This window comes from Scyliorhinus torazame, chromosome 6 (assembly GCF_047496885.1).
Source record: "Scyliorhinus torazame isolate Kashiwa2021f chromosome 6, sScyTor2.1, whole genome shotgun sequence".
Taxonomy (NCBI): domain Eukaryota; kingdom Metazoa; phylum Chordata; class Chondrichthyes; order Carcharhiniformes; family Scyliorhinidae; genus Scyliorhinus; species Scyliorhinus torazame.
In genome coordinates, this window is record NC_092712.1 from 312,959,165 (window position 1) to 312,985,164 (window position 26,000).

Here is a 26,000-nt window from a genome sequence, read left to right on the forward strand (position 1 = left end):
GAATGTATATTATGAATAGCGGGGGTCCTACACCAATCCCTGCGGTACCCACTAGTTACTGTTTGCCATTTTGAAAAAGACCTTACTATGCCTACTCTTCCTGCCTGCCGACCAGTTTTCTATCCATCTCAATCCATTACCCCCAATCCCATGCACTTTTAATTTTGTCGAAAGCCTTCTGAAAGTCCAAATAAACCTCCTCCACTGGCTGCACCTCATCAACTCTACCTGATACAAACTATACGAGTCGGAGCGCCCGACGGGAGCGGAAGGGATGAGGCAAGTTTTGGCCCAGTTGAGGTTTCCAAAGGTGGAAGAGGACCTGGTGGAGGGGCTGAGGGCCCAGATTGAATTGGAGGAGATTGTCAAGGGTATAGAGGGCATGCAATCGGGTAAAGCCCCGGGGCCGGACGGTTACCAGGTAGAATTCTACAAGACATTTTCGGAAATATTGAGCCCACTCCTGATGAGGACCTTCAATGAGGCTAGAGAGAAAGGAACCCTCCCCCCCAACAATGTCACAGGCCTTGATCTCACTCATTCTTAAACGAGGGAAGGATCCGGAACACTGCGGGTCATTCAGGCCGATTCTGCTTTTAAACGTGGATGCCAAATTGCTAGCTAAGATTCTGGCCACAAGAATTGAGGATTACATCCCAGGGGTGATAGAGGAAGACCAGACTGGGTTTGTTAAAGGCAGACAACTCAATACCAATGTCCAGAGACTTTTGAATATTATTATGGTGCCCTCAGAGGGAGGGGAGGCGGAGGTGGTAACAGCGATGGATGCAGAGAAAGCCTTTGACCGGGTGGAGTGGGGGTACCTGTGGGAAACGCTGGGGAGGTTCGGGTTTGGTGAGGACTTTATTGGCTGTCAAAATATACATCCTGAAGACGACAGTGCCGTCCATTCACGTCCCAGACCTCGACCACGTTCTGGTCCTTCAACGAATGCAACTGTCTCGTGCACAGCACAAGGCAGCTCATGACTCCCGTGCAGCTGATCTCCCTGCTCTGGCTCCAGATGATAACGCCCGCATCCATCTTCCGGATGGTGGCTGGTCTGCAACTGCTGTGGTTCTTCGGCAGGTGGCTCCCCGCTCGTTCCTGGTTCGTCTACCGGATGGTTCCATTCTGCACCGTAATCGGCGTGCCCTTCGTCTCGTTCTGCGCTCGCTACGTGATTCTCCGCCAGTGCCACGCCCTCCTGTTGTCCCTGACCTGGACTATGCAGAGATTCCGGTTACTCTGCATCCTCCTCACTCTGACGCAGTCCAGCCCGCTCCTCAGCTCGTGGCTCCTGACCCACCCTTGAGGCGGTCAACCAGAATTCGTCGCCCACCTCAGAGACTTAATTTGTGAACTTTGCACTAATGGACTCTCTGGTCTGTTCTGTTCTTCCGTTTAATCGTTCAAGTGGTTTGTATATAGTGTTCATCTCGTTATTTGTGTGACACACTGTTTCTTCTGCACGAGGCACCTTCCCATGTAAATAGCTTAGTTTTATGTACATAGTCCTGTAAATATTTTGCACACATGTAGTCAGGAACATTCACTACACACTATTTATTGTCTCGCAGGCACATTTTTTATATAAAAGGGGGGATGTCATAATATACACCAGTATATCATGGTGCAGACACACATTAATGGACACACAGTAGGACCAATCAACATACACAACACCACAGCCAATCACCAGTGAGAGCACACGCACTATAAAGACAGGGGACATCAGAGTTCCCGCTCATTCGAGTAGCAGCTAGCTAGGAGCACAGAGCTCACAGCCTACAACACAGACATTCACCATGTGCTGAGTGCATCAACTGGTTAGGACAAGGCAAAGGTCTTTAGTTAAAGCTGGTATCGTATTTACCCACAGTTCAAATATGTTTAAATAGTTAACCTTTTAATAAAATAGTGTTGCACTACTTCAAGTGTTGGTGACCTGTATGTGATCCAGAACACCCAACACATCATTGGCTGGGTGAAATTACTGTACCAGGCGCCTGTAGCAAGTGTATGTACAAACCGGCTGAGGTCGGGGTACTTTGAGCTTCACCGGGGAACGAGGCAGGGGTGTCTCCTCTCCCCGTTACTATTTGCCCCAGCTATAGAACCGGTAGCTATGGCGCTGAGAGCCTTGAGGAACTGGCGGGGACTGGTTCGGGGGGGGGGGCGGGGGGGGGTGGAACATCGGGTCTCGCTATACGCGGATGATTTGCTCCTGTACATTTCGGACACTGTGGAGGGGAGGTTCTGCGGATCCTGAGGGATTTTGGTAGTTTTTCAGGGTACAAACTGAACATGAGAAGGAGCGAGATATTTGTGATCCAGGCCAAGGGGCAGGAGTAGAGAAAAGGTTTTGTTACCTGGGCATACAGGTGGCCAGGAAATGGGATGCCCTGCACAGGCTCAACCTGACCCAGTTAGTGGACTTTAAAAGGTGGGACATGCTCCCGCTGTCACTGGCGGGGAGGGTGCAGACCGTAAAAATGACGGTCCTCCCCAGATATTTGTTTGTTTTTCAGTGCCTCCCCATCTTCATCCCTAAGGCCTTTTTTAAGCGGGTGAGTTGGATCATTACGGGCTTTGTGTGGGCGAATAAGACCCCACGAGTAAGGAGATCGCTGTTGGAGCGCAGTCGGGCGGGGGGGGGGTTGGCGCTGCCGAACTTTCGCAACTACTACTGGCGGCCAATATAGCTGGGGGCGGCGTCATGTAAAGGTACCAGTCTGGGAGCTTTGATAACGGCTCCTTTGCCGTTCTCGCCGACCCGTTACTCCACAAGTCCGGTGGTGGTGGCGACACTGCGGATCTGGGGACAGTGGAGGAGGTACAAGAAGGTGGAGGGAGCGTCGGTCTGGACCCCGATATGTAACAACCTCAGGTTTGTCCCGGGTAGGATGGATGGTGGGTTCCAGAGCTGGCAGAGGGCAGGCATTAGAAGGATGGGAGATCTGTTCATAGACGGAAGCTTTCCCAGTTTGAAGGCGCTAGAGGACAAATTTAATCTGCCGCCAGGAAACGCCTTTAAATATCTGCAAGTACGAGCCTTCCTGAAAAAACAGGTAGTGGCCTTTCCGACGCTGCCGCCACTGAGGATACAGGACAGGGTGGTCTCCTCCAAGAACTACAGGAGGCGGAGGAAACCCCGATGGAGGAGCTCAAGGGCAAGTGGGAGGAGGAGCTAGGTGAGGAGTTGGAAGCGGGTCTGTGGGCAGAGGTCCTGGGCAGGGTTAATTCCTCCTCATCATGTGCCAGGCTCAGTCTAATTCAATTTAAGGTGGTCCACTGGGCACACATGGCGGCAGCGAGAATGAGCAAGTTTTTTGGGGTAGAAGACAGTTGTATGACGTGCAAGGGCAGCCCTGCAAACCATGTGTGGTATTAGAGGTATTACGGTACCTGATAGGCTGGAGCACCATTGGTGGAAACTGTATGCTTTCTATTGGTTAGGATGTATGGTAGCTCCGCCCTGCTAGGCGGGGTATAAGAGCCCGTGCCGCCCCAGCAGCCTTCATTCTGTACCTGAGCTGCTGGGGGAAACATCTATTAAAGCCTTCAGTTGAACTACAACCTCGCTTTAGTGGTCATCGATCGTGCATCACCATGTCCACATGTCTTGGGCATGCCCGGAGCTTAGAGAGTTCTGGCAAGGGTTCGCGAGGGCAATGTCCAAGGTGCTTAATAGACGGGTGGTGCCGAGTCCAGAGATAGCGATCTTTGGAGTGTCAGAAGACCCGGGAGTTCAGGGGGCAAAAGAGGCCGACGTCTTGGCCTTTGCCTCCCTAGTAGCCTGGAGACTGATTTTATTAATGTGGAGGGACTCGAAGCCCCCGAGTGTAGAGACCTGGGTTAGTGACATGGCTGAGTTTCTCAGCCTCGAGAACGCTAGGGTTCTCTCGGAGGTGGCAACCGTTCGTCGACTTTCTCGAGGAAAATTAAAATGTCAGCAGCAGCAATCCATAGGGGGGGGGTGGGGGGGGTGGGGGGTGGGGGGTGAGTGCTTCATTGGGATGGTGTGGGAAGACTGAGTCACGTGGGGTAATGACTATTTAATTGTTATTGGATATTCTCTTTTTGCACTATGTTAATGATCACTCTAGTTTGTTTTGTTATTATTGTTACTACTGTTTTATTATGAAAAATTCTGTAAAAGCTTAATAAAAATACTTTAAACAAAAAACTCTACCAGTTACATTATTGAAGAATTGCAGTAGATTTGTTAAGCATCATTTCCCTTTTGTAAATCCATGTTGACTCTGTCCGATCCTGCTGTTTTCAAAGTGCTCTGCTGTTAAATCTTTTACAATGGACACTAGAATTTTCCCCACTACAGATGTCAGGCTGACTGGTCTATAATTCCCTGTTTTGTCTCTACTTTTTAAATAGTGAGGTTACATTAGCTTCCCTCCAACCTGCAGGAACTGTTCCAGAGTCGATAGAATCTTGGAAGATGACCACCAAAGCATCCATTATTTCTTGGACCACTTTCTTAAGTACTCTGGCATGTAGGGATTATCAGGCACTGGGGAGTTAACAGCCTTCAATCCCATCAACTTGCCCAACACCATTTTCCTACTAATACTGATTCCCTTAAGTTCCTCCCTTTTACTAAACCATGATTTCCTCAACATTTCTGGTACATGATTTGTGTCCTCCTTTGTGAAGTCAGAACCAATGTATGCCTTCAGTTGGTCAGCCATTTATTTGTTACCCATTATAAATTCCACTGTTTCTGACTGTAAGGGACCTACATTTGTCTTCACCAATCTTTTTCTCCTCTCATACCTATAGAAGCTTTTACAATCAGTCTTTATGTTCCCCGCAAGTTTACTCTTGTACTCTATTTTCCCCTTCTTAATCCCTTTGCCCTCATTTGCTGAATTTGAAACTGCTCCCAATCCTCAGGTCTGTTGTTTTTTCTGCCTGATTTGTATGCCTCATCCTCGGATCTAATGCTATCTCTAATTTTCCTTGTACGGCATGGTTTGGTCACTTTTCCCTTTTAATTTTTGTACCAGACAGAAATGAACAATTGTTGACGTTCATCTATGCGCTCTTTGAATGTTTGCCATTGTCTATCCACAGTCATCCCTTTCAGTATTGTGCCCCAATCCATCATAGCCAACGCGTGCCTCTGCCTCATACCATCATTGTTTCCTTTATGAATGCAGAATGCATGGATATATACGTCGTTATTGAAGTGTTTCTGCACAGGAAGAGTTACAAATACAGGATACAATGGGCGCATTCTTATTCTGTTTTCTTGGCTTTTTACATTGGTTTTAATAGAACTTGACAAAACAAAAATATCTCCTGTACCACTCATAAATACAATACAGTCAAATGGAAAACACAAAAAATGTGGGTGAACTTTTTAAAAAGGCCTACACATTTACCATCAGAGTGAATGTGCCACCTTTCAGCAAGATGTTTCCGGTGTCGCTAAAAAGGGACTCGTCGCTGAAATGTTGCATTTTGCACTCATCAGAACAAACATGAGAATACCCAAATGTCAGACAGCCAGAAGAATTTATACTACATAGTTTGAAATTTGGCATTCTTGCATTTGTCCCGATGAGTGCGAGGTGAATTCGCTACGGCAACATGTCTCTCTTTCCAGCAATATTCAAGGCCTGTGCTACCGGGCAAATGTTTGAAATGGGTATTGTAAAAGATTCAGAGTCACAGGGGTGTTAACGTCTGCAGTATGAACCTCATATCAACTCGTCCGTGAAGAATATTGGATAGGCTGTGTGCTCATGGGTTAGACTCCTGGAAAATAGAAAACGTCATTCTTGGCTGGGTCAATTCAACTCCTGTGAGCAAGCGATGCTTCTCCAAGAAAGCACAACAGCGCCTATACGTCCTCAGAAAACTAAGGAAATTCGGCATGTCCACATTAACCCTTACCAACTTTTACAGATGCATCATAGAAAGCATCCTATTGGGCTGCATCACAGCCTGGTATGGCAACTGCAAGAAACTTCAGAGCGTCGTGAACACCGCCCAGTCCATCACACGAACCTGCCTCCCATCTATTGACTCCATCTACACCTCCCGCTGCCTGGGGAAAGCGGGCAGCATAATCAAAGATCCCTCACACCCGGCTTACTCACTCTTCCAACTTCTTCCATCGGGCAGGAGATACAGAAGTCTGAGAACACGCACGAACAGACTCCAAAACAGCTTCTTCCCCACCGTCACCAGATTCCTAAATGACCCTCTTATGGACTGACCTCATTAACACTACACCCTGTATGCTTCATCCGATACCGGAGCTTATGTAGTTACATTGTATATGTTGTGTATTTTCTTTTATTCCCTTTTCTTCTCATGTACTTAATGATCTGTTGAGCTGCTCATAGAAAAATACTTTTCACTGTACCTCGGTACACGTGACAATAAACAAATCCAATCCAATCCAATCCAATTATATTCAGGCACATTTCAGTATTCTTACAACAGGTCGATGCCACTCCTCAAAACATTGTTGTGTATTTGATGACCTACATTTGCAGAGAATTAGATGAGACGTATTTTGTTCCTAATCTGCACATCTTGTTTTTGAGTCGGAGGAATGTGCAGTTTCCATTGTGCACTGTATCCATTTGCATAATTATTCTGGCAATGGCCTCTGCAGTAAATTATCTTTCGAGGCTGAAATGACATTTCGCATTCCTTCGGCGTGCGCAAAATAACTCCTATTGGATTGCAAATGACAAAAAATTCAAATGTTGTTTATGTCTTAAGTGGAAATGCCTCTTTTGTTTCCAGCAAGCAACCCAGCTTTTGTGGGATCTGGAACAAGCTAATACTGTTTGTGTAACGGCAGCTATCAGCCTACGCTCCCGGTGCTCCTTGCACACGCTGTGTTACTTTGATCCTTGACACGAATACTTTTTCTTGGTAATAGGTTTATTCACGGAATGCTGCATTACACACATCCGCCTCCTACCTTCCAACCCCAGTATCCCGGCATCCTCTCTTTATTACTGCTCTAAATATCAGCAGTTCATGATATATATATATATATATGGTCTGGATGAGGGAGCCAGATGTAACATTACCAAGTTTGCTGACGATACAAAACTGGGTGGTGTTGTGAGTTATGAGGAGGATACAAGGAGGTTTCAATGTGATTTGGACAAGTTCAGTGAGTGGGCAAACACATAGCAGATGCAGTACAATATGGCTAAATGTGAAGTTGTACACTTCAGCAGTGTGAAAAACAGAAATTAAGAGTATTATTTAATTGGTGATATAATAGCAAATGTGGATATCCTTGTACACCAGCCATTAGGAAGGCAAATACTATGTTGGCCTTTATTGCAAGAGGACTTGAGTTCAGAAGTAGGGGTGTCTTACTGCAGTTATAGAGGACCTTGGTGAGACCACACATGGATTATACTGTGCAGTTTTGGTCTCTCTACCTACGGAAGGAAATACTTGTCATCGAGGGAGTGCAGCAGAGGTTTACGAGGCTAATACCGGCGTCGGCGGGATTTCCCTATGAGGTGAGATTGGTTTGTCTGGGCTTGTATTCACTAGAGTTTAGAAGGATGAGAGGAGATCTGATTGAATATTCTAACATTCTGGACAGACTAGATACAGGGAGGATGTTTCCTTGATTGTGGAATCTAGAGCCAGAGGACACACTCTCAGAATACAGGGTGGACCAGTGTTTTTCAAAGTGGGGGATCTATTGAAAAATAGACCGTCAAATTTTTTTTTTAGAAATTTAGAGTACCCAATTATTTTTTCACCAATTAAGGGGCAATTTAGCGTGGCCAATCCACCTAACTTGCACATCTTTGGGTTGTGGGGGTGGGACCTACACAGACATGCGGAGAATGTGCAAACTCCACACGGACAGTGACCCAGAGCCGGGATTCGAACCCGGGTCCTCAGCGCCGCAGTCCCAGTGCTAGCCACTGCACCACATGCCGCCCCCCGGGATCTCCAAAAATGATCCCCAATGATCGCCTGATCCTTTTTTCCCATTTTCTCCCTGAGTAAACCTTTGCTGCCCTAAACTTATCTTGTTCAAAGAAAATCATGTACATTCATAAAGTTAAATTTAATACCTAGCCAATACACAAATACAATGTTTGATTATGAAATCTAATATTTGGAATGGCTATGGGATCAACATTGGTGTAATGTTACACACAGGTCTGGTTCTGTTCTGTTTATAGTGCCCGTGCATTTTGTATAAGGCAATATGACAATGAGGATCTCTCAGACGATGACATAGCCAGCATGAGGATTTTTGATGTGGAGTAAAAGCTCAGTACTGTCTCATCCAATTCAAGTTACGTGCACTTTATAAAAAGAAAACGTAAGAATTGGGAAAGAGGTGCATTTTTAAATGTTCAATGAATCCTGTTTAGAATGCGACTGAGGCAGCAGAACTGTAGCTTCCCCGATGAGTGGATTCTGCCCGAGTCTCAAATTTCCTGCTGTGAAGGCAGCCTGTGGCTTCAGAGCTTGAAGTGTGTCATCATTTTCTCACAATCCAACTCGTTACATTTGCCTGTGCGCATTGGAGTATTTTGCTGTAGAATAAATTTAAAATGAGACTGCACCTGAAAAACGTGGATGGCTGATGCACAGTAAGTGAGTGTATTGTCTGATTTCGGACATTTGCTTTGAACGTAAATGCTGACGAGAGGAATAAGATTCTCAAACTTCTTTAAAACTGAAGTCCCTTATCTATGTTGATACAGCGCTCCCAGATCAGCGATTGTGTTTCAGTAGGTGGGATGGTTCGTGGAGTTCAAATCTTCAGATCGATTAAGCAGCCTTTTGGTACTGTGGAGCTCAGAGTTAAATCTCACGATCGAGTTGGAAACTTCTGATAGGACCAAACCAGCAATTTCAGTGTCAGGAGTGTGAAACTGTTTGTCGCCGAATTAAATTTACAATATACAAGGTGGAATTATTTTGTTGCCATGCAATATTGTGGTTTTAAGAATGCAGAACTGAATACAATTTACCGCCATAAGTGAGGAAGATCAATTATATTAATTTTAAATGCACAAAAGTGAGGACAGGCTCACCTAAGTAGGAAGTGAATGTGGTGTGGGTCGCGAGGGCCAGCCACTTGGTATAAGTGGGTCGCCGGGAAAAAAAGTTTGAAAAAAACACTGGGGTAGATCATGTAGGACTCAGATGAGGAAAACGTTCTTCACTCAGAGAGGGTGGTGAACCTTTGGAATTCTCCACCGCAGAAGGCTGTGGAGGCCAAGTCACCGAATGTATTCAAGAAAGAGGTAGATTTTTTTTTAGATTTTAATGGCATCAAGGGGTCTGGGGAGAAAGCGGGAATATGGCCTTGAGATCGAGGATCAGCCATGATCCTATGGAATGGCGGAACAGGCTCGAAGGGCCAAACTCAGCTCCCAGTTTCTATGCTCACTTAATTAAACAATTTCCCTGACCTGTGCATCTTAACAATATAATTAATATACCAGTGACATGCTGCACCATCACGTCTAGTTCTAGAACAACCTATGCACAGAGGAATAATTCATTTGCTCATGTTTGACATGTTGATGCCCAATATGCTTAAGGAATAATCGAGCATGTGCGTATAGCCGTAATGGCCCTGTGTGTTTAGTATGTGACCTCAACTGAATCATTAGTGAACGACAAGAGCTTATCCTTAAAGGAAAATGAGAAAATACGTTGTGCCGGGATCCGAGGATAGGGTGTTCATGACGTGGCCAAACAAGTTGACTGTCATCCTGCAATTCCTTACAACATATTTCTGGCTGGCAGTAAGAAGAGGAGAGATTCCTGGTCAACCATGCCCCAGTTCCTAACCCTGGATAAACGGGTTAATGGCAGCATGGGCATCTGGCTGTAAAACCATCCACCCCCCAAATCCACCCCCCCCCCCGCAAAAATGAAGGTGATCAACCAGCACTGTGGCAAGAACATGCAACATGGGAAAAGCCAAAGGAAGAATCAGAATAGGAAGTGTGGTTAGGCCGTGATGTGTGGTCTGGAGACTTGGTTTGAAAGGCAGCGTTGTACCAGACACTGAGTCTGAGAACCGACAAGTGAAACACGTTTCTTTGGATCTTCGCCGCTCTTCTTTCTCCTTCGACTCCTCGCTTCCTCCGTTTTCAGTCGCTGCAGTCGGGGTCCTGTTACAGCCTGCTCATAGTCTCCTGGTGGACGGGGGGCAGCCTCTTGCTTCCTGCTGCAGATTTTGGCAGGAGCCCATCCGGAAAGCTGGGCCAACCACTTGCAAAATCCCAGGGTGAGCAAGGTGCTGCCTTTTGAGTGGATGGTTCAGGCTAGTTTGAGGTAACTGGCCTACCTGTCTCAGGGTTATGTGGCGCAGGTGGTGGTGGTTGTGGTGGGGGGGGGGGGGGGGGGGGGGGGGGGGGGGGGGGGGGGGCGGGGGCAGCGAGTAGCTGGGGAGGGGGGGGGCATTGAAGGAAGGAATGTCGCTTTGGCACCTTTGTTGCTGCCTTTCCAAACTGGCTGAGCTGGATGAATGCACAGAAGACAGGCTGAGAAAGATCCATTCAAAATTCCTACACTAGGAACTTGATCAATGGATTGCCAGAAGGAACCCTTCATTCAAATTGTCTGGGTCCCAGGTCCGTGATTTCCTTCTGGCTCCGTTCAAGACTTCAGTATGTTTGGGACAACTGTAGGAATTTCGTAGTCCTGGTGTCTTGTCCATCCCTTCTTCCGCGATTTAGGGGTGCAGTGAAAGAAGGATTTGGTTGCAGGGTAGTGCGATCAGACTAAAGAACCATCCGTTCTCCCCCAGTCCCCTGCCCCGTCCTGTTCAAACACTGGGAGAGGAATGAGCTAAAGTCCAGTTGAACCAGGTTCCCTCACACCTTCCAACACACATGGCCCGAGATTCGCAATTCTAGTGTTCATGAAGACACATGAGTTTCTCCACCGACTCCACATCCTGAGAACAGAGACCTGCTTTTTCAGCTCATCCTGACTCTCCTCCCTGTCCCCGCAAGTCAAGACTTGGCATAACCCCGTGCAATTCAGTGAAAGCTCGCAATTGCTTTCCCACCTTTGCTGCCATCTTCAATCCCCTGCTACCTCATTCCTCTTCCTCTCCCCTGTAAATATTGACACACTCCTTTCTTTCCTGCTCCAGAGTTGTCGTCTTCTTCCCACCCCCACAACCAATGTTCTCACCTGACCAAGCTCATAGCACCCCCCACCCCCCCGCTTCTCTTTTGTCTCTTCAAACTATTCTGGCTTCTCCCGACGTTTTCTTCCCACCCCCCCCCCCCCCCCCCCCCCCCACCCCCCTTCCCCACCTCGCGCCGAAACAGCTCCTGGCACCTGCCTACTTCTGATCCGAACACATTCTCTTTCTTTATTACCAGTGTTTCACGTCATCCCCCAGCCACCTCCTCTCCTCGCTGTCATCCTCCCCTCTCCCTTTCCTTCCTCTCTCACTTCTATACAGGAACATACGAATTAAAAGCAGGAGTAGGCCATTCGGCCCTTCTAACCAGCTCGGCCACTCAATCAGATCATGGCTGATCAGGCTGTGTCTCAACTCCACTCCCCCCCCCCCCCCCCCCCCCCCCCAATCCTCAACCCCCTTGCCCCCTTGTCAATCGAAAATTTGTCTAACTCAGCCTTGAATATATTCAATGATCCAGTCTCCACTGCTGTCTGGGGAAGAGAATGCCACAGACTAATGACCCTCTGAGAGAAAAGGTTTCTCTTCACCTCAGTCTTCAATGGTCGCCCTCTTATACTGAAACCGTGTCTCCAAGTTCTAGTCTCTCAGGGAGTGGAAACATTCGCCTGGTATCTATCCTGTCAAATCCCCGCAAGGTCTTCTATGTTTCAATAAGATCACCTCCCATTCTCCTAAACTTCAATAGGCATAGGCCCAACTTGTTCAATAGTTCTTCATTAGATAAGCCCCTCATTCCTGGAATGAATTAAAGCAACTTGCCTGCCTCACCCCACCCCACCCCCATTGTTCACATGTCGCCTCTTTCATGTCTCGTTCTCACCCTCCACCCTTTTACCTTTTACTCCTTCCTTCCTTCCTTCCACCCTCCCTCCCTCCCCTCCCTCCCCTCCCAATCCCGCTTCCCTCAGTGCAGTTCCTGCCCCAGAACCTCCTTCTACAGGCAATCGTGCCAAGGGCTTCATCAATCAGCCATGCTTTCTTTTGACACACCAACTTTGAGATACAGAATGCATCAGCCCAGATTTCTTTTAAGTCACAGAAAAGCCTGGCAAAGGGGCAGGAGCGAAGGACCTGGCAACGGCCAATGTGCAGTTGGCAGCACATTGACCTGAGTCAGAAGATTGCGGGTTCAAGTCCCACTCCAGGACTTGAGCACAGAAACCTGGGCTGACACTGCAGCGCAGCACTGAGGGAGTGCTGCACTATCAGAGGTACTTTCTTGCAGACGAGATGTTGAATCAAGATCCTCTCAGGTGGATGTACAATACATTATGCTACTGTTTTGGGGAGCAGGGGAGTTATTCCTGGTGCCTCACTCCAATAATTATTCCTCAACTCGCATCAGAATAAAAACAGAGGACCTGGTCACCATCACATTGCTATTTGAGGGAGCTTGCTGTGTGTAAATAAACTCCAGTGTTCCTAACATTACAATAGTTTTAAAAAAATAAATTTAGAGTACCCAATGTGGTGATATGCCTATGGGCTATATCATAGATGGATGGTGTGCGACCTCCAACCAGCAAGTGGCGGTACGGACACACTATGCGGTCTCCAGACCAAGGTCATGTGACTTGTGACTCCGCTATAAGGGGGGACACATCCGGCCATCTTCAGAAGAAGATTGAGAGGGTAATAAGACGTAAATGTGAATGGTCAGTGCTCGGTGCAAGTTCCAGAGGAGTAGTTAGCAGACTCCATGATAACGTGCTGTAGAAGCCAAGTATTTCAAATACAACTAGTATAGGTAAAAGATAGCTGTTTAAGCAGAAATGTTGAGCCCCAGTTTTAAATACCCATTTATACAGCATAATTCACTTTTACTGAAGTCCGTTGTTCTGGCAAATGCATATTTTCAAGATAATGACACTGTCTTGTGCTAATTGTCAAGGTCAAGGGATTGAATACACAGCACCATTGTTCACAATGCAGATAACAGCTAGGTCAGAAAAGCTGATGTTGCACATTGAAGATGGACGGCTTGCCATCAAATCAAATGTGTTTGAGTCTAACCCAAACCAATTAGGATTATATTGGGGTGTAATTAGACGGTTTAAGACAGATATGAAAGTGTATAACTAAAAAGTTTCTTCCGGCCATTTTAGGTTTTATTGTCTTTGTTAGGTTAGGTTGGGTTAGGTTAGGTTAGGTTGGGTTAGGTTAGGTTAGGTTAGGTTAGGTTGGGGTTTTTGTTGTCTTTGTGAGTATTGTCTGTTTAGTTTTAAGTTTTGTCTTTCTGTTAGTTTAGTCAGTTTTTGCCTTTAATTCTAGTCTCCATTTTAGAGATGTCTTTTGGGGGTTGTCAGTTTAACAGTCTGTGTCAGTGATGTTAGTCCACTTTTGACTTTGAGTTTGAGTTTAGCTGAAGATTAGCTTTCTCTCTCTCTTCATGTTTCATTGCCAGACTTTGACCTTTTAAAAGTTACTTTCGAGCTGTCTGCCTAAGCAAAGAAAGATAATGTCTGTAATTCTCTGAAAGCTTCGAATTGTCTACGAATTGCCTTTTAAATGACTTTCAAATTGTAATCAAGCGACTACAAATAAAACAATTCTTTTTGGCACCTGAGGAGTTTATACTGCAAATTTCTGCTGAGTTCCAGTATTCGCAAAGTGCTACTGATAACCGAATAGCAGAGATGATATAAATTCCTTCAACTATACACAGTCGAATAATACAAGGAATCGAACAACAACTTAACACAGTCTACAAATAGTACAAATCTTACAACTTGTCGTATTGCGCCAGGACTTGATTCATCAACTAAGCTTCCCCCAAACTTGGCGTAGTTCGACAGGTTAAGATCCTATAATTTAAAGTTTCCTTTAATTGGCGTAGTCAGGCAGTCAGGGGGGGGGGAGTACTGAGGACGACCTTCGGAGGCCCAGGTGACGACGGAAAGCTTCGAAGATAATCGGAGGAGGTCGGGAACCTTCGGGAAGCTTCGGAGATAATCAGAGGAGGCCCAGAAGACAGCCGGAACCCACGGCTAGACTGGGGTAAGAAATATCTTTTTCACCCATTAAAAGTCTTAAAGCCGCATCAATCAGTACTTCGACCCTTGAAAAGAACATTTTTTATAGACTGTGTTAAATAAATCAAGTGCCTTCGGTCAGACTATCAGGCGTGACTGGAAGATTAGTCACTGCAGTAACTAAAATAAAACGGCAGTCAGCGATCAAGAAAAGTTATGGCTAGTCCAATTCAAAGTGTAGATTCAGAGCCTTTAGCAGACAGAAAATTACTCCCCACTACATCCAAGGGGGGTGCTGGAATACCAGATGTTTCTGTTGAAGATATGTTGGGGGATTTTAGATCTTTCATTCGTAGACAATTTGGACTGTCTGAAGTTGCTACAAAAATTGAATCAAAATATGATATCCCCAAAGGACAGTGGTCCCTTGATAATATCAAGAAGGCATGGGGTAAGACCACACGGTTAAACGGTGGAAGACGTATGAAATGGTCTTTTGCAGTAATGGCACAGCTCCAAAAACATCAAGAGACAATTGCTAAAATTAAATTTGATCATGAGTATTGGTCGACTAAAGACCAACTAATGGCAGTTGTTGAAGAATTGCGAGATGCAAAATCCAAACTTGAGCATTATGATGAAATTAGAACAGATTTGCAAAATAAAACCTCTGAACTCCAGCAGTTATCTGTTCAAATCGGAGAATTTCAAAATCAAGTTTTTAAAGTGGAGTCAAAATACCAACAGCTGCAATTAAATACTGAACGAAGTGATGATGAGTATAGGTCTACTAAAAGGCAATTAATTACAGTTGTTGAAGAATTGCAAGATGCAAAATCCAAACTTGAAACAGATTTGCAAGATGCAAAATCCAAACTTGAGCATTCTGATGAAATTAAAACAGATTTGCAAGTTGCAAAATCCAAACTTGAAACAGAATTGCAAGTTGCAAAATCCAAACTTGAGCATTATGATGAAATTAAAACAGATTTGCAAGATGCAAAATCCAAACTTGAAACAGAATTGCAAGTTGCAAAATCCAAACTTGAGCATTATGATGAAATTAAAACAGAATTGCGAGATGCAAAATCCAAACTTGAGACAGATTTGCAAAACAAAACCTCTGAACTCCAGCAGTTATCTTTTCAAATAACAGAATTCCAAAATCAAGTCTTTGAAGTGGAGTCAAAATACCGACAATTGCAATTAAAAACTGAGCAAATTGAACTTGAAAATTGCAAGTTAGTGAAAGAAAGATGTGTTTTAGAAAGAAATATAACCAGCGTGACTGAACATTGTAATTCTTTGACAAACATGCTTTCTGTACAAAAGATTGAACAAACTCAGAAAGCAGTCCAAGCCACCCACCTAGTGGCACAATCGGCAATTGCACAGCCGAGATCAATTGTTAAAAATAAATCATTTTCTCTGTCGGATGAATCAGACGAAGATAGTGTTCCTACAATACAAAATACTAAAGCAATTCGACTAGCCCCTTTAAAACGCAAACGGGTTAGAGTTGGAAGCAAAAAAATAGAAGAAGATGGTAAAACTATCACTAGAAACATATTTGACCACCAATGGGTTCATGAACAAATTGATCCTTCTAAAATTGACGAATGGTCCAAGGGTCTTCCACACCCTAAAAAGGGTGGTAAGATCACATGGGATGGAATTCACAGATTACAAGCCATTTACAGTCTCCACCCATTTGATGGAGTACAAATTCTGACTATCATGCTAGGTACTCGTATAAGTTCAACCCTTAGAAATGAAGTAGAAGTTGCCCTTGGAGACGATTTGCAAAATTTAGAAGCTGGTTGGCTAACAATCAAGAATTGGCTATTACAATTTCGCCCCCCGAGGACCAATTGGTCTAAGATCACAGCTTGCTTTCAAAAAAAGAATGAAGATATTCAGGATTTTGAGGAAAGATTTTTACGTACTTGGATGGAATATTCAGGGATGACACTCGACCAGGAAAATGACACATGGGATGCAAGCACTTTAAGTCCATTAAAAACGGCTTTTATAGCCGGTGTTAAACCTGGAGTTTCTGCTGCCTTGAATTTGGTTTTACCAGCTTGGGCCACAGCTGGCACATACCGAGACATAGTTGACCGATGCATTCAGATAGATCGTGGTTTGCACAATCAGGCAACTTTTAACACTGCAGCTGCTCAAATGCAGCCTATTGCTCAAATCCAGCCCATGTTACCTGCTGCTCCAGCGGCGGCTGTTGCAGCACCTGCAGGAATATCAGCAGTAACTACAATTTCACCACCAGCGCCAGAGCAAACAAGTACCCTTGCTCCATTAAAATCACGTAAGAAAATACCACAATGTCTTTCCTGTGGTAGAGTAGGACACTGGATGGCAAAATGCTATCAAAAACAACGGATGGATTCCAGAGATGATAATGAAGTAGACAATGTTCACTACAATACATCTCCACCTCGTGGTCAACCATGTAACACGTACCAACAAGACACACCCAGTATGGCTTCTGGTCAGCCCTACTGGTTAAGCAACTACAACCATGGTTTGCTTTTACAGTTAATCAACAACAGTATCATAATAGCCCAACTGTTTACCACATGGCTTTACAGAATCATCTCAGGCAACTGCCTGTTCGGCCTTCCACCATTATCCAATATGAAGATGATGTTCTGATAACCTCTATCAATAAAGATGATCATGACAAAGACTTACGGGTGGTCTTGAACCACCTCAGTACTAACAGTCACAAAGCTAGCTTTCACAAAGCACAAATTGCCCAGAAAGATGTTTACTTGGACAGAAAATTTCCAAACGAAAAAGGGAACTTACTCAGAACACAACGGCTGCCATCAAAGCAGCTAAAGAAAGCTCAATGTATCGCTAAAAAGTTGCCAAGAACTGTCAACTTAAGAAAACTGTCATTCTGAACGTTGCTTTATTAATTTAAAGAAATTAACATATCTTGTTAGCTGTGTTTCCTTTAACAGAATCGGCAAATTCATCTACAGAAAATCAAGATACAGCACAAGATTGGTTCAGTTATATATTTAATAAGTTATTGTATTTGATATTTTAAAATAAATGTTTGGAATTAGCCTGGAAATTAAAACTTCAAACAATGTGGAAGCTGGTTTAAAAAAAAACCAACAATCTTTGATTAAAAGCCAAAAGAACATATCGTTCAAAGAAATTTGATAACGGGAATTTGGCAGCAATCCAACTTTTACTCCCAGTCCATTTGAGTGACAAAAAAAAAGTTTAAAGATGCGAATGGCATCATTCCAAGCTATACGCCTCTTTTGTCTCTGTAAGAAAATTAACCCTTTCAACAAGCTTTTGTGTATTATCCAGAAGATGTCAAAGACTTGACATCAATTTTGATAATCATTTTACCATTTATTACTAGATCATATGTTCAACTTTTATTGTATAATCATTTTACATGAAGTTATTATTAATTACCAATGTGATCAAATTTGATTAATCTATTAATTATAATAATTATTTTGAAATGCCTGTTGCAATGTTAATTCCATTTTATTGTTTAAAACTGCAATGATTCTTTGCGCTTTTACCTATCCTATCGCATTAATGATGTATTTTAATCTTTTCTGATATATCTCAATTTTTCGATTTATCAAAGGGCCGACTGTAGAAGCCAAGTATTTCAAATACAACTAGTATAGGTAAAAGATAGCTGTTTAAGCAGAAATGTTGAGCCCCAGTTTTAAATACCCATTTATACAGCATAATTCACTTTTACTGAAGTCCGTTGTTCTGGCAAATGCATATTTTCAAGATAATGACACTGTCTTGTGCTAATTGTCAAGGTCAAGGGATTGAATACACAGCACCATTGTTCACAATGCAGATAACAGCTAGGTCAGAAAAGCTGATGTTGCACATTGAAGATGGACGGCTTGCCATCAAATCAAATGTGTTTGAGTCTAACCCAAACCAATTAGGATTATATTGGGGTGTAATTAGACGGTTTAAGACAGATATGAAAGTGTATAACTAAAAAGTTTCTTCCGGCCATTTTAGGTTTTATTGTCTTTGTTAGGTTAGGTTGGGTTAGGTTAGGTTAGGTTGGGTTAGGTTAGGTTAGGTTAGGTTAGGTTGGGGTTTTTGTTGTCTTTGTGAGTATTGTCTGTTTAGTTTTTAAGTTTTGTCTTTCTGTTAGTTTAGTCAGTTTTTGCCTTTAATTCTAGTCTCCATTTTAGAGATGTCTTTTGGGGGTTGTCAGTTTAACAGTCTGTGTCAGTGATGTTAGTCCACTTTTGACTTTGAGTTTGAGTTTAGCTGAAGATTAGCTTTCTCTCTCTCTTCATGTTTCATTGCCAGACTTTGACCTTTTAAAAGTTACTTTCGAGCTGTCTGCCTAAGCAAAGAAAGATAATGTCTGTAATTCTCTGAAAGCTTCGAATTGTCTACGAATTGCCTTTTAAATGACTTTCAAATTGTAATCAAGCGACTACAAATAAAACAATTCTTTTTGGCACCTGAGGAGTTTATACTGCAAATTTCTGCTGAGTTCCAGTATTCGCAAAGTGCTACTGATAACCGAATAGCAGAGATGATATAAATTCCTTCAACGATACACAGTCGAATAATACAAGGAATCGAACAACAACTTAACACAGTCTACAAATAGTACAAATCTTACAACTTGTCGTATTGCGCCAGGACTTGATTCATCAACTAAGCTTCCCCCAAACTTGGCGTAGTTCGACAGGTTAAGATCCTATAATTTAAAGTTTCCTTTACGTGCTCTGTATCAAATTGCTATCTTGCCACACGAAACACAATAAAAGAATTTGGTTTGGGCAAGTAGAAGTGTTTGGTGGTTTCCTTCGTAAAGTACAAAGGACCAAACACAACACCCAATTCTTTTTTCTAATTAAGGGGCAATTTAATGTGGCCAATTCACCTGCCTGCAGATCTTTCCGAGTTGTGGGGGTGAGACCTACGCAGACATGGGAAAACTTTTGTGAGGGCCACGAAGAATCCAGCACGAGTTTCAAGGATAAAAAGAAATAACATTTATTTACAATAACATATATACACACAACAGCAGCAACCTCGCTTGCTGCTTACTCCTTCCTGCTGGTTCCAAACTGGCCAGCTTTATTTATACAGGGAGTCTGCTAATGATTTCTCCGCCCCCCCTCATTGGGGAAACTCATACTCCCACAGGATTGTGGGATTGTCATTAGTCCCCAGCCAATGGTAAGCAGGCAGGTTATAACAAAAACTGTTCAAACTCCAAATGGACAGTGACCTGGGGCTGGGATCGAACCCCGGTCCTCGCCGCCGTGAGGCAGCAGTGCTAACCACTGCGCCACCGTGCTGTCCTCCTAACATCACAATGCCGATTACAATTCAAAATTACTTAATTGGCTGTAAAGCACTGAGGAACATTCTTATGTTGTGAAAGGTGCGATGCAAATACAATCTTTCTTTCTTGAGAGTTTGGGTGGTGCTAATGTTCGCCGATGGTCATTTCCTCAGCAGGACTGTCCGTCTCAAACGCAGTATGCAGCCAGGAAGATTACTTGCTGCCCTTAGAGTCGCAATAGCTGAGATGCTTGTAAAGTACAAGGTCATTTACAATCTATCTTGCTGCGGAGCCTCCCCGAATCAGTTCTTTGTACAAGAAGCTCCTGATCCTTTAATAATTGAGCAATACTGAGGAGAATTCTCCTGTGCTTGTGGGGAAAGGATGGAAAAGGTTAAGAGGTGACCAAATGGAGATTTCCAAGGTGCCGAGAGGACACTATTCCCTCTGTGGATTGGGTCAATAACCAGGGTCATAGATTGATGCACTACCAATTACGACGAGAGTAGAGAGTAATCGAGGCTTTATTACACAGAGATGTATAGCCTCCCGTAGCTGCTGCCGAAATGGCTGCAGTTCAGTGAGCACACACATTTATACTCCGCCTACTGGGTGGAGCCAGTAGGCAGGGATCTACCCCCGTACCTGTAGTACAGGGGCCTTACTGTAATACCCTTGTATGCAGTATATACGATACAACAGTGGTGACTACCACATTCACCCCCTGTTAAAAAAAAGAGTCCAGCGGGGGTGGTGGAAAACTATTTACATTCAGGTGTTTAACATTTTAAGGAAAAGTTTATAAATTCAGACGATCGGGCGCCTTGATCCGTCGTTGCGAGCGATTTTGGCGTTGGTTCGGTCGTTGGTGACTCCGGGAGCGTGTCGACCTCATCTTCATCCCCGGGTGGGACTAAGGGGAGGACGGATCATCCTGGAGCGGAGGTTGTGGTGGGGTGCGCTGGGAGGAGGGAGGGTGGCGCCGGGGCAGAGGGGGGGGGGGCCCAGCTGGCACCAGGTCCCTGAGGGAGACTGTGTCTTGGCAGCCGTTGGGGTACGCTACGTAGGCGTACTGCGGGTTCATGTGGAGTAGCTGTACCCTCTCAACCAACGGGTCCGCCTTGTGGAGCCGCACGTGCTTGCGGAGGAGAACTGGTCCTGGAGCTGCCAGCCACGTTGGGAGCGAAACCCCGGAAGGGAAAGAGACGTTCATGGGGGGTTTCGTTAGTCGCCGTGCACAGGAGTGACCGAATGGAGTGAAGGGCATCGGGGAGGACATCCTGCCAGCGGGAGGCCGGGAGATTTCTGGATCGTAGGGCCAGCTGGACGGCCTTCCAGACCGTCCCATTCTCCCGCTCCACCTGCCGTTTCCCCGGGGGTTGTAGCTGGTCGTCCTGCTGGAGGCAATGCCCCTGTTGAGCAGGAACTGACGCAGCTCATCGCTCATGAATGAGGATCCCCGGTCGCTGTGGACGTAGGCAGGGAAACCAAACAGAGTGAAGATGGTGTTGAGGGCTTTGATGACGGTGGCAGACGTCATATCGGGGCATGGGACGGCGAAGGGGAATCTGGAATATTCGTCGACCACAGTAAGAAAGTACGTGTTTCGGTCGGTGGAGGGGAGGGGCCCTTTGAATTCCATGCTGAGGCGTTCAAAGGGGCGGGAGGCCTTCACCAGATGCGCTCGGTCTGGCCGGTAGAAGTGCGGTTTAGGCAGAAGCACTTCGTTCTGGACCACATAGCCGAGGATGGCTAATCAGTTCATGCTGAACACGCACTTCTCCTTGTTGTAGGTCAGGTTGAGAAGTTTAGCGGTGTGGAGGAATTTGGAAAGGTTAGCCTCGTGGTCCTGCTGGTCATGGCCGCAGATGGTGACATTATCCAGGTACGGGAAGGTGGCCCGCAGTCCGTACCGGTCAACCATTCTGTCCATCTCCCGTTGGAAGACCGAGACCCCGTTAGTGATGCCAAAGGGAACCCTAAGGAAGTGGTAAAGGCGGCCGTCCACTTCAAACGCGGTGTACGGGCGGTCCGCCTTGCGAATGGGGAGCTGGTGGTAGGCAGATTTCAGGTCCACTGTCGAGAAGATCCGGTACTGTGCAATCTGATTGACCATATCAGATATGCGTTGAGCTGTGTGTACCGATTGATGGTCTGACTGTAGTCAACGACCATCCTGTTTTTCTCCCCAGTTTTCACAACTACCACTTGGGCTCTCCAGGGGCTGTTGCTGGCCTCGATGATACCTTCCCATAGCAGCCGCTGGACCTTAGACCTGATGAAGGTCCTGTCCTGGGCACTGTACCGTCTGCTCCTGGTGGCGACGGGTTTGCAATCCGGGGTTAGGTTTGCAAAAAGGGAAGGTGGGTCGACTTTAAGGGTCGCGAGGCCGCACACAGTAAGGGGTGGTAGGGGCCCACCGAATTTCAGGGTTAGGCTCTGGAGGTTGAAGTCCAGACCGAGTAGCAAGGCAGCGCAGAGGATGGGGAGGACGTAGAGCCGGAAGCCGCTGAACTCTACGCCCTGGATGGTGAGGGCGGCGGTGCAGTACCCCCGGATCGCCACGGAGTGGGATCCGGAGGCCAGGGAGATTTTCTGATTAATGTGGTGTACCGTGAGGGAGCAGCGCCTTACCGTATCGGGGCGGATGAAGCTCTCAGTGCTCCCGGAGTCCAGAAGGCGGGATATCTTGTGCCCGTCGACCTTCACTGTCGTCAACAGGGTCGCGAGGTTGTGCGGTCGGGACTGGCCGATTGTGATGGAGGCGAGACGCGGCTGGTCTGTGGTGGTTGCAGGCGATGAGCGGCCCGATGAGGTGGCCGACGAGCAGGGGTCCTGAGGCGGGGAAGATGGCGGCGCCCTTGGGCCGCACGTGTTGTGAGGCGAGCAAGATAGCAGCGCCCACGGGCCGCAAGTGGTCTATGGCGAGGAAGATGGCGGCGCCCACGGCTCGCACGTGGGGAGTGCAGGAACAATAGCGGCGACCGAACGGACCTGGCACACAGCAGCGAAATGTCCTTTCTTCCCGCAGGCCTTGTAGAGTGTGCTCCGCGCCGGGCAGCGCTGCCGGGGGTGTTTTGTCTGTCCGCAGAAGTAGCATTTGGGTCCCCTGTGGTTGGTTGCCGTGCGGCGCAGGCCTGGGGTTGGCTGGGGGAGGTCGCTGATGGGGTCCATGGTGGGGTGTTCGCTGGCGGGGTCCACGATGCCCAGGAGGGGTGGGCCGTGCGGTCGGGGGCGTATGCTTGTACATTGCGTGAGGCGACTGTGAGCAAGACCGCGAGTTTCTTGGTCGCCGCGAGGTCGAGGGTAGCCCCTTCTAAGCGGCGCTGGCGGATGTAGGTCCTATGCCCGTAACGAACGCGTCTCTAACTAGCCGGTCAGAATGTTCAATGGCCAAAACGGCCTGGCAATCGCAGTCTGTCACCAGGACGTGCAGGGCTCGCCAGAAATCTTCCACAGACTCACCGGGGAGTTGATGCCGCGTGACAGGAGGTGCCTGGCGTAGATTTTGTTGGTCTGCTGAGTGTAGTACTCCTTCAGTAGCGCCATGGCCTTTGCGTAGGTCGGCGCGTCCCGGATGAGGGGAAAGATATCGGAGCTCAGCCGCGTGTAAAGGCGCTGGAGCTTCTGTGCCTCTGAGGGTGGGTCTGTCGCAGATCCAATGTAGGCTTCAAAGCAAGCTAGCCACTGTGCGAAGGCTGACTTGGCATTGTCTGCTCGAGGGTGCAGCTGCAGGCGATCAGGCTTAATGCGGAGGTCCATCGCTGTAAAATCTCTGCGTAATAAATTGCTGCACTATCAATTACGACGAGATGAGAGTAGAGAGTAATCGAGGCTTTATTACACAGAGATGTGTGACCTCCCGCAGCTGCTCCCGAAACGGCTGCAGCTCGGAGAACCCACACATTTATACTCCGCCTACTGGGCGGAGCCAGCAGGCAGGGATCTACCCCCGTACCTGTAGTACCGGGCCTTACCGCAATACCCCTCGTATGCAGTATATACAATACAACAGTGGTGACTACCACAGAGATTTTAAATCACTCACGGAAAATCTGGAGAGGGGATTAGGAGACACGTTTTCATTCACACAGTTGTCAGGATTCAGGGATCTTCCCGAAGAGATGGTGGAAGCCAATTCCATAAAGAATTTTAAAAGGGAGTTAGTTGGTCAGGGCCTTGAGGTTGTGGAACAGGCCGCACGTGCAAGAAGCAGGAACGGGGGACTAATCACTACTGCTTTTTCAAAGAGCCAGTACAGGCACAAATTTGGCCTCCTAATGTGCTGGAAGCTTTCAATGATTCACTCATTGCACTTCTCCACTTTCCATCCAACCCATTATCCTCCTTGGGCAACGTTCTCCCAGTTGTTCCCGTATGTGCCCCATGGAGTTATTTGATCATCTCAGTCTGCAGCTCTAACCATGAGCCCTGTTTATTTCAGCTCATTAAAGAACCAATTAATCTGCCCGTTGAGTTGAGGCTTATTCAATAAATAGAAATGAAGCAGTCCGCTGCTATCCACCTCTGACAAAGTTTCTATAATTAATATTACATTTTTGGCTGGAACGCCAAGGTATTTTGTAGTTCTATTAATGGGGATTAGACTTGCTGCCTTTCGCATCTGCCAGAAGCCTGCCAGCTGCTTAACATAGTTCTAAGTTAGGAGCTAATGGAACACTCATTACTGACCTCAAACTACTTACGGCAAAGAAATGATGCCTGGAGTTCATTAATGTTCAAAGGTTTAATTGCACTGCGAGGAAGCAAATACCTCTAGGACCTGATAGGCAGACAGGAACTTTGTTCTTTGGAGCTTTGGCTTTTAAATAAAGTGCCTCGCTGATAAGGGAGCGGTTATTACGCTATTGCGAAGGTCATATGTGGCACAGTGTCTGCGCAATATTTATCAGCTCATTAAATGTGAACAAGATATGTCTTTCAAGGAGAGACTTGGCGGCGAATTAGCAGTTTTGTTGGGAATCAGCCTCCTATGGAAAGAAGAGCAAAGGAATGATTGTGTTTCTTCAAGTTTCCTTCACGCAATTTGTGACTTTTTTTGCGCTCAACTTCCGCCAGATATCACACAGTTAGTTCGTGGGTAGTTGTCGGGGGAACTCTGTTACAGAGGAAGAATGATTAGTTCAATTCTCCAAAGCTACTCAATTGTTTCGAAAATGATTGAGCATTTCAATAGCGATTCGGGTTGAAGAGAGACTTGATCATTACCGTGATCAGATGGCCCAGACATGAGGCGTAACCTTGTGGAAACTGAATTGTTTAACTGAGGTAGAAATGGAGCCACTCTTTGTAGGTGGCCATTTCCTTGTTGGTCTTCACTGTATTTTCAAATACAGTGAAAAGTATTTTTCTGCGAGCAGCTCAACAGATCATTAAGTACATGAGAAGAAGTTAAGTAAAAAGTGGATCTGTTTGGGAGAGCTCGCAGAGAGTCGCCTCGCTCCGGCGCCATCTTGCTAAAAACACTTTGAACTTTAGCTAGCATTTGGTACACTAGGGCACTCTCCTTGGTCCTGATCATTTTTTTTGACGTGCGATTGAGCAGATTTCTTCATCTGGGACACTTGTCTTTATCAATTGAGGCATAGATTACAGTGGAATTTGTTCTCCACTGTTTTAGCATTATATTTCTCTCTATTTTTCAGGGCGTCTAGGAACTGAAAGCTCAACGCTTCTCCGCTTCAAGACCCGTAACATCAGAAGCATTTGATAAAAGCGAACACGCATTTCTTTGTCAGAAATATAAACTCAGCTATCCGACTGTGCGCTGGGTACTTCGCAGTTTGTGTGTATAAAAGAGTAATTATTTCCCATAGGGCAGTAGCTGTGGAAGAGCATGAATCCATCCTGAGAAAATCCATCCCAAATTATTTTTTTTAAAAAGGAAGATCGATTGGGGCAATCGCACTCCTGTTCGTTCAAGCAAAGTTATATTTTGGTTAAAAGTCCCCAATTTCGCCTCGGTTGCATTTATCAGACTGTTAAGTGAGCAACAATAAAAAGGCAGTCACTTCTTAGGTCGGAAGATGAGGACCAAAAAGGTTTCAGCATCTGATTCAATCAATTATTTCCCCCCCACCCCCAATAATATACTTTGTTGGTCGGATTTGTAAAAGTACATTCCAAAATTGAATATTAACAAGAGAAGGCAATAAAATTCAACTTCTCCCTACGCAGCATGTTCCATTCTTGACTTGACTCAATCCTCTCGATATGTACAATGCACATTCCACGTCAGGTCTACAGCCCGAGGGATTCGAAACCATTTCCGGCCCCTTTGGATGAAAAGGCCTGACCGGGGGCGGGGGTGGGGGGGGCTTTACTCCATTGCGCCTCTGCGACGGCTGTCCCAGGTTTTAGTGCGATCAATTTAGTGGGACAGCAAAGCTCTGTACCAAAAAATACGGCGAAGGCTGCATTCCTAACTGTGCCCTGATGACAAGCAATGATTAATTTGTTC

General features: G+C 45.9%; 2 protein-coding genes across 3 annotated transcripts in view; both read left to right on the forward strand.

The window, feature by feature from the left end:
- Nucleotides 1-25,677, forward strand: part of LOC140425828 (uncharacterized) — a 217,992-nt gene extending 192,315 nt beyond the window's left edge. Inside the window, exon 11 of the mRNA XM_072510224.1 lies at nucleotides 25,186-25,677. Coding sequence (XP_072366325.1) covers nucleotides 25,186-25,201 — 16 coding nt within the window. The 3' untranslated portion in view covers nucleotides 25,202-25,677. The remainder of the gene's footprint in view (nucleotides 1-25,185) is intronic.
- Nucleotides 12,927-18,685, forward strand: LOC140425603 (uncharacterized). Of its 2 annotated transcripts, XR_011947901.1 has the most exons (3): nucleotides 12,927-13,314; nucleotides 13,349-18,225; nucleotides 18,260-18,685. XR_011947901.1 is itself a non-coding variant. In XM_072510089.1 (2 exons), the coding sequence occupies exon 2, from the start codon at nucleotides 14,398-14,400 to the stop codon at nucleotides 16,852-16,854; it is 2,457 nt and encodes an 818-aa protein (XP_072366190.1). In that variant the 5' UTR covers nucleotides 12,927-13,314; nucleotides 13,349-14,397; the 3' UTR covers nucleotides 16,855-18,685. The 2 variants fall into 2 exon arrangements, 1 of the variants encoding a protein (XP_072366190.1); XM_072510089.1 differs by having other exon boundaries at nucleotides 13,349-18,685.
- Nucleotides 25,678-26,000: the final 323 nt, after the last annotated feature.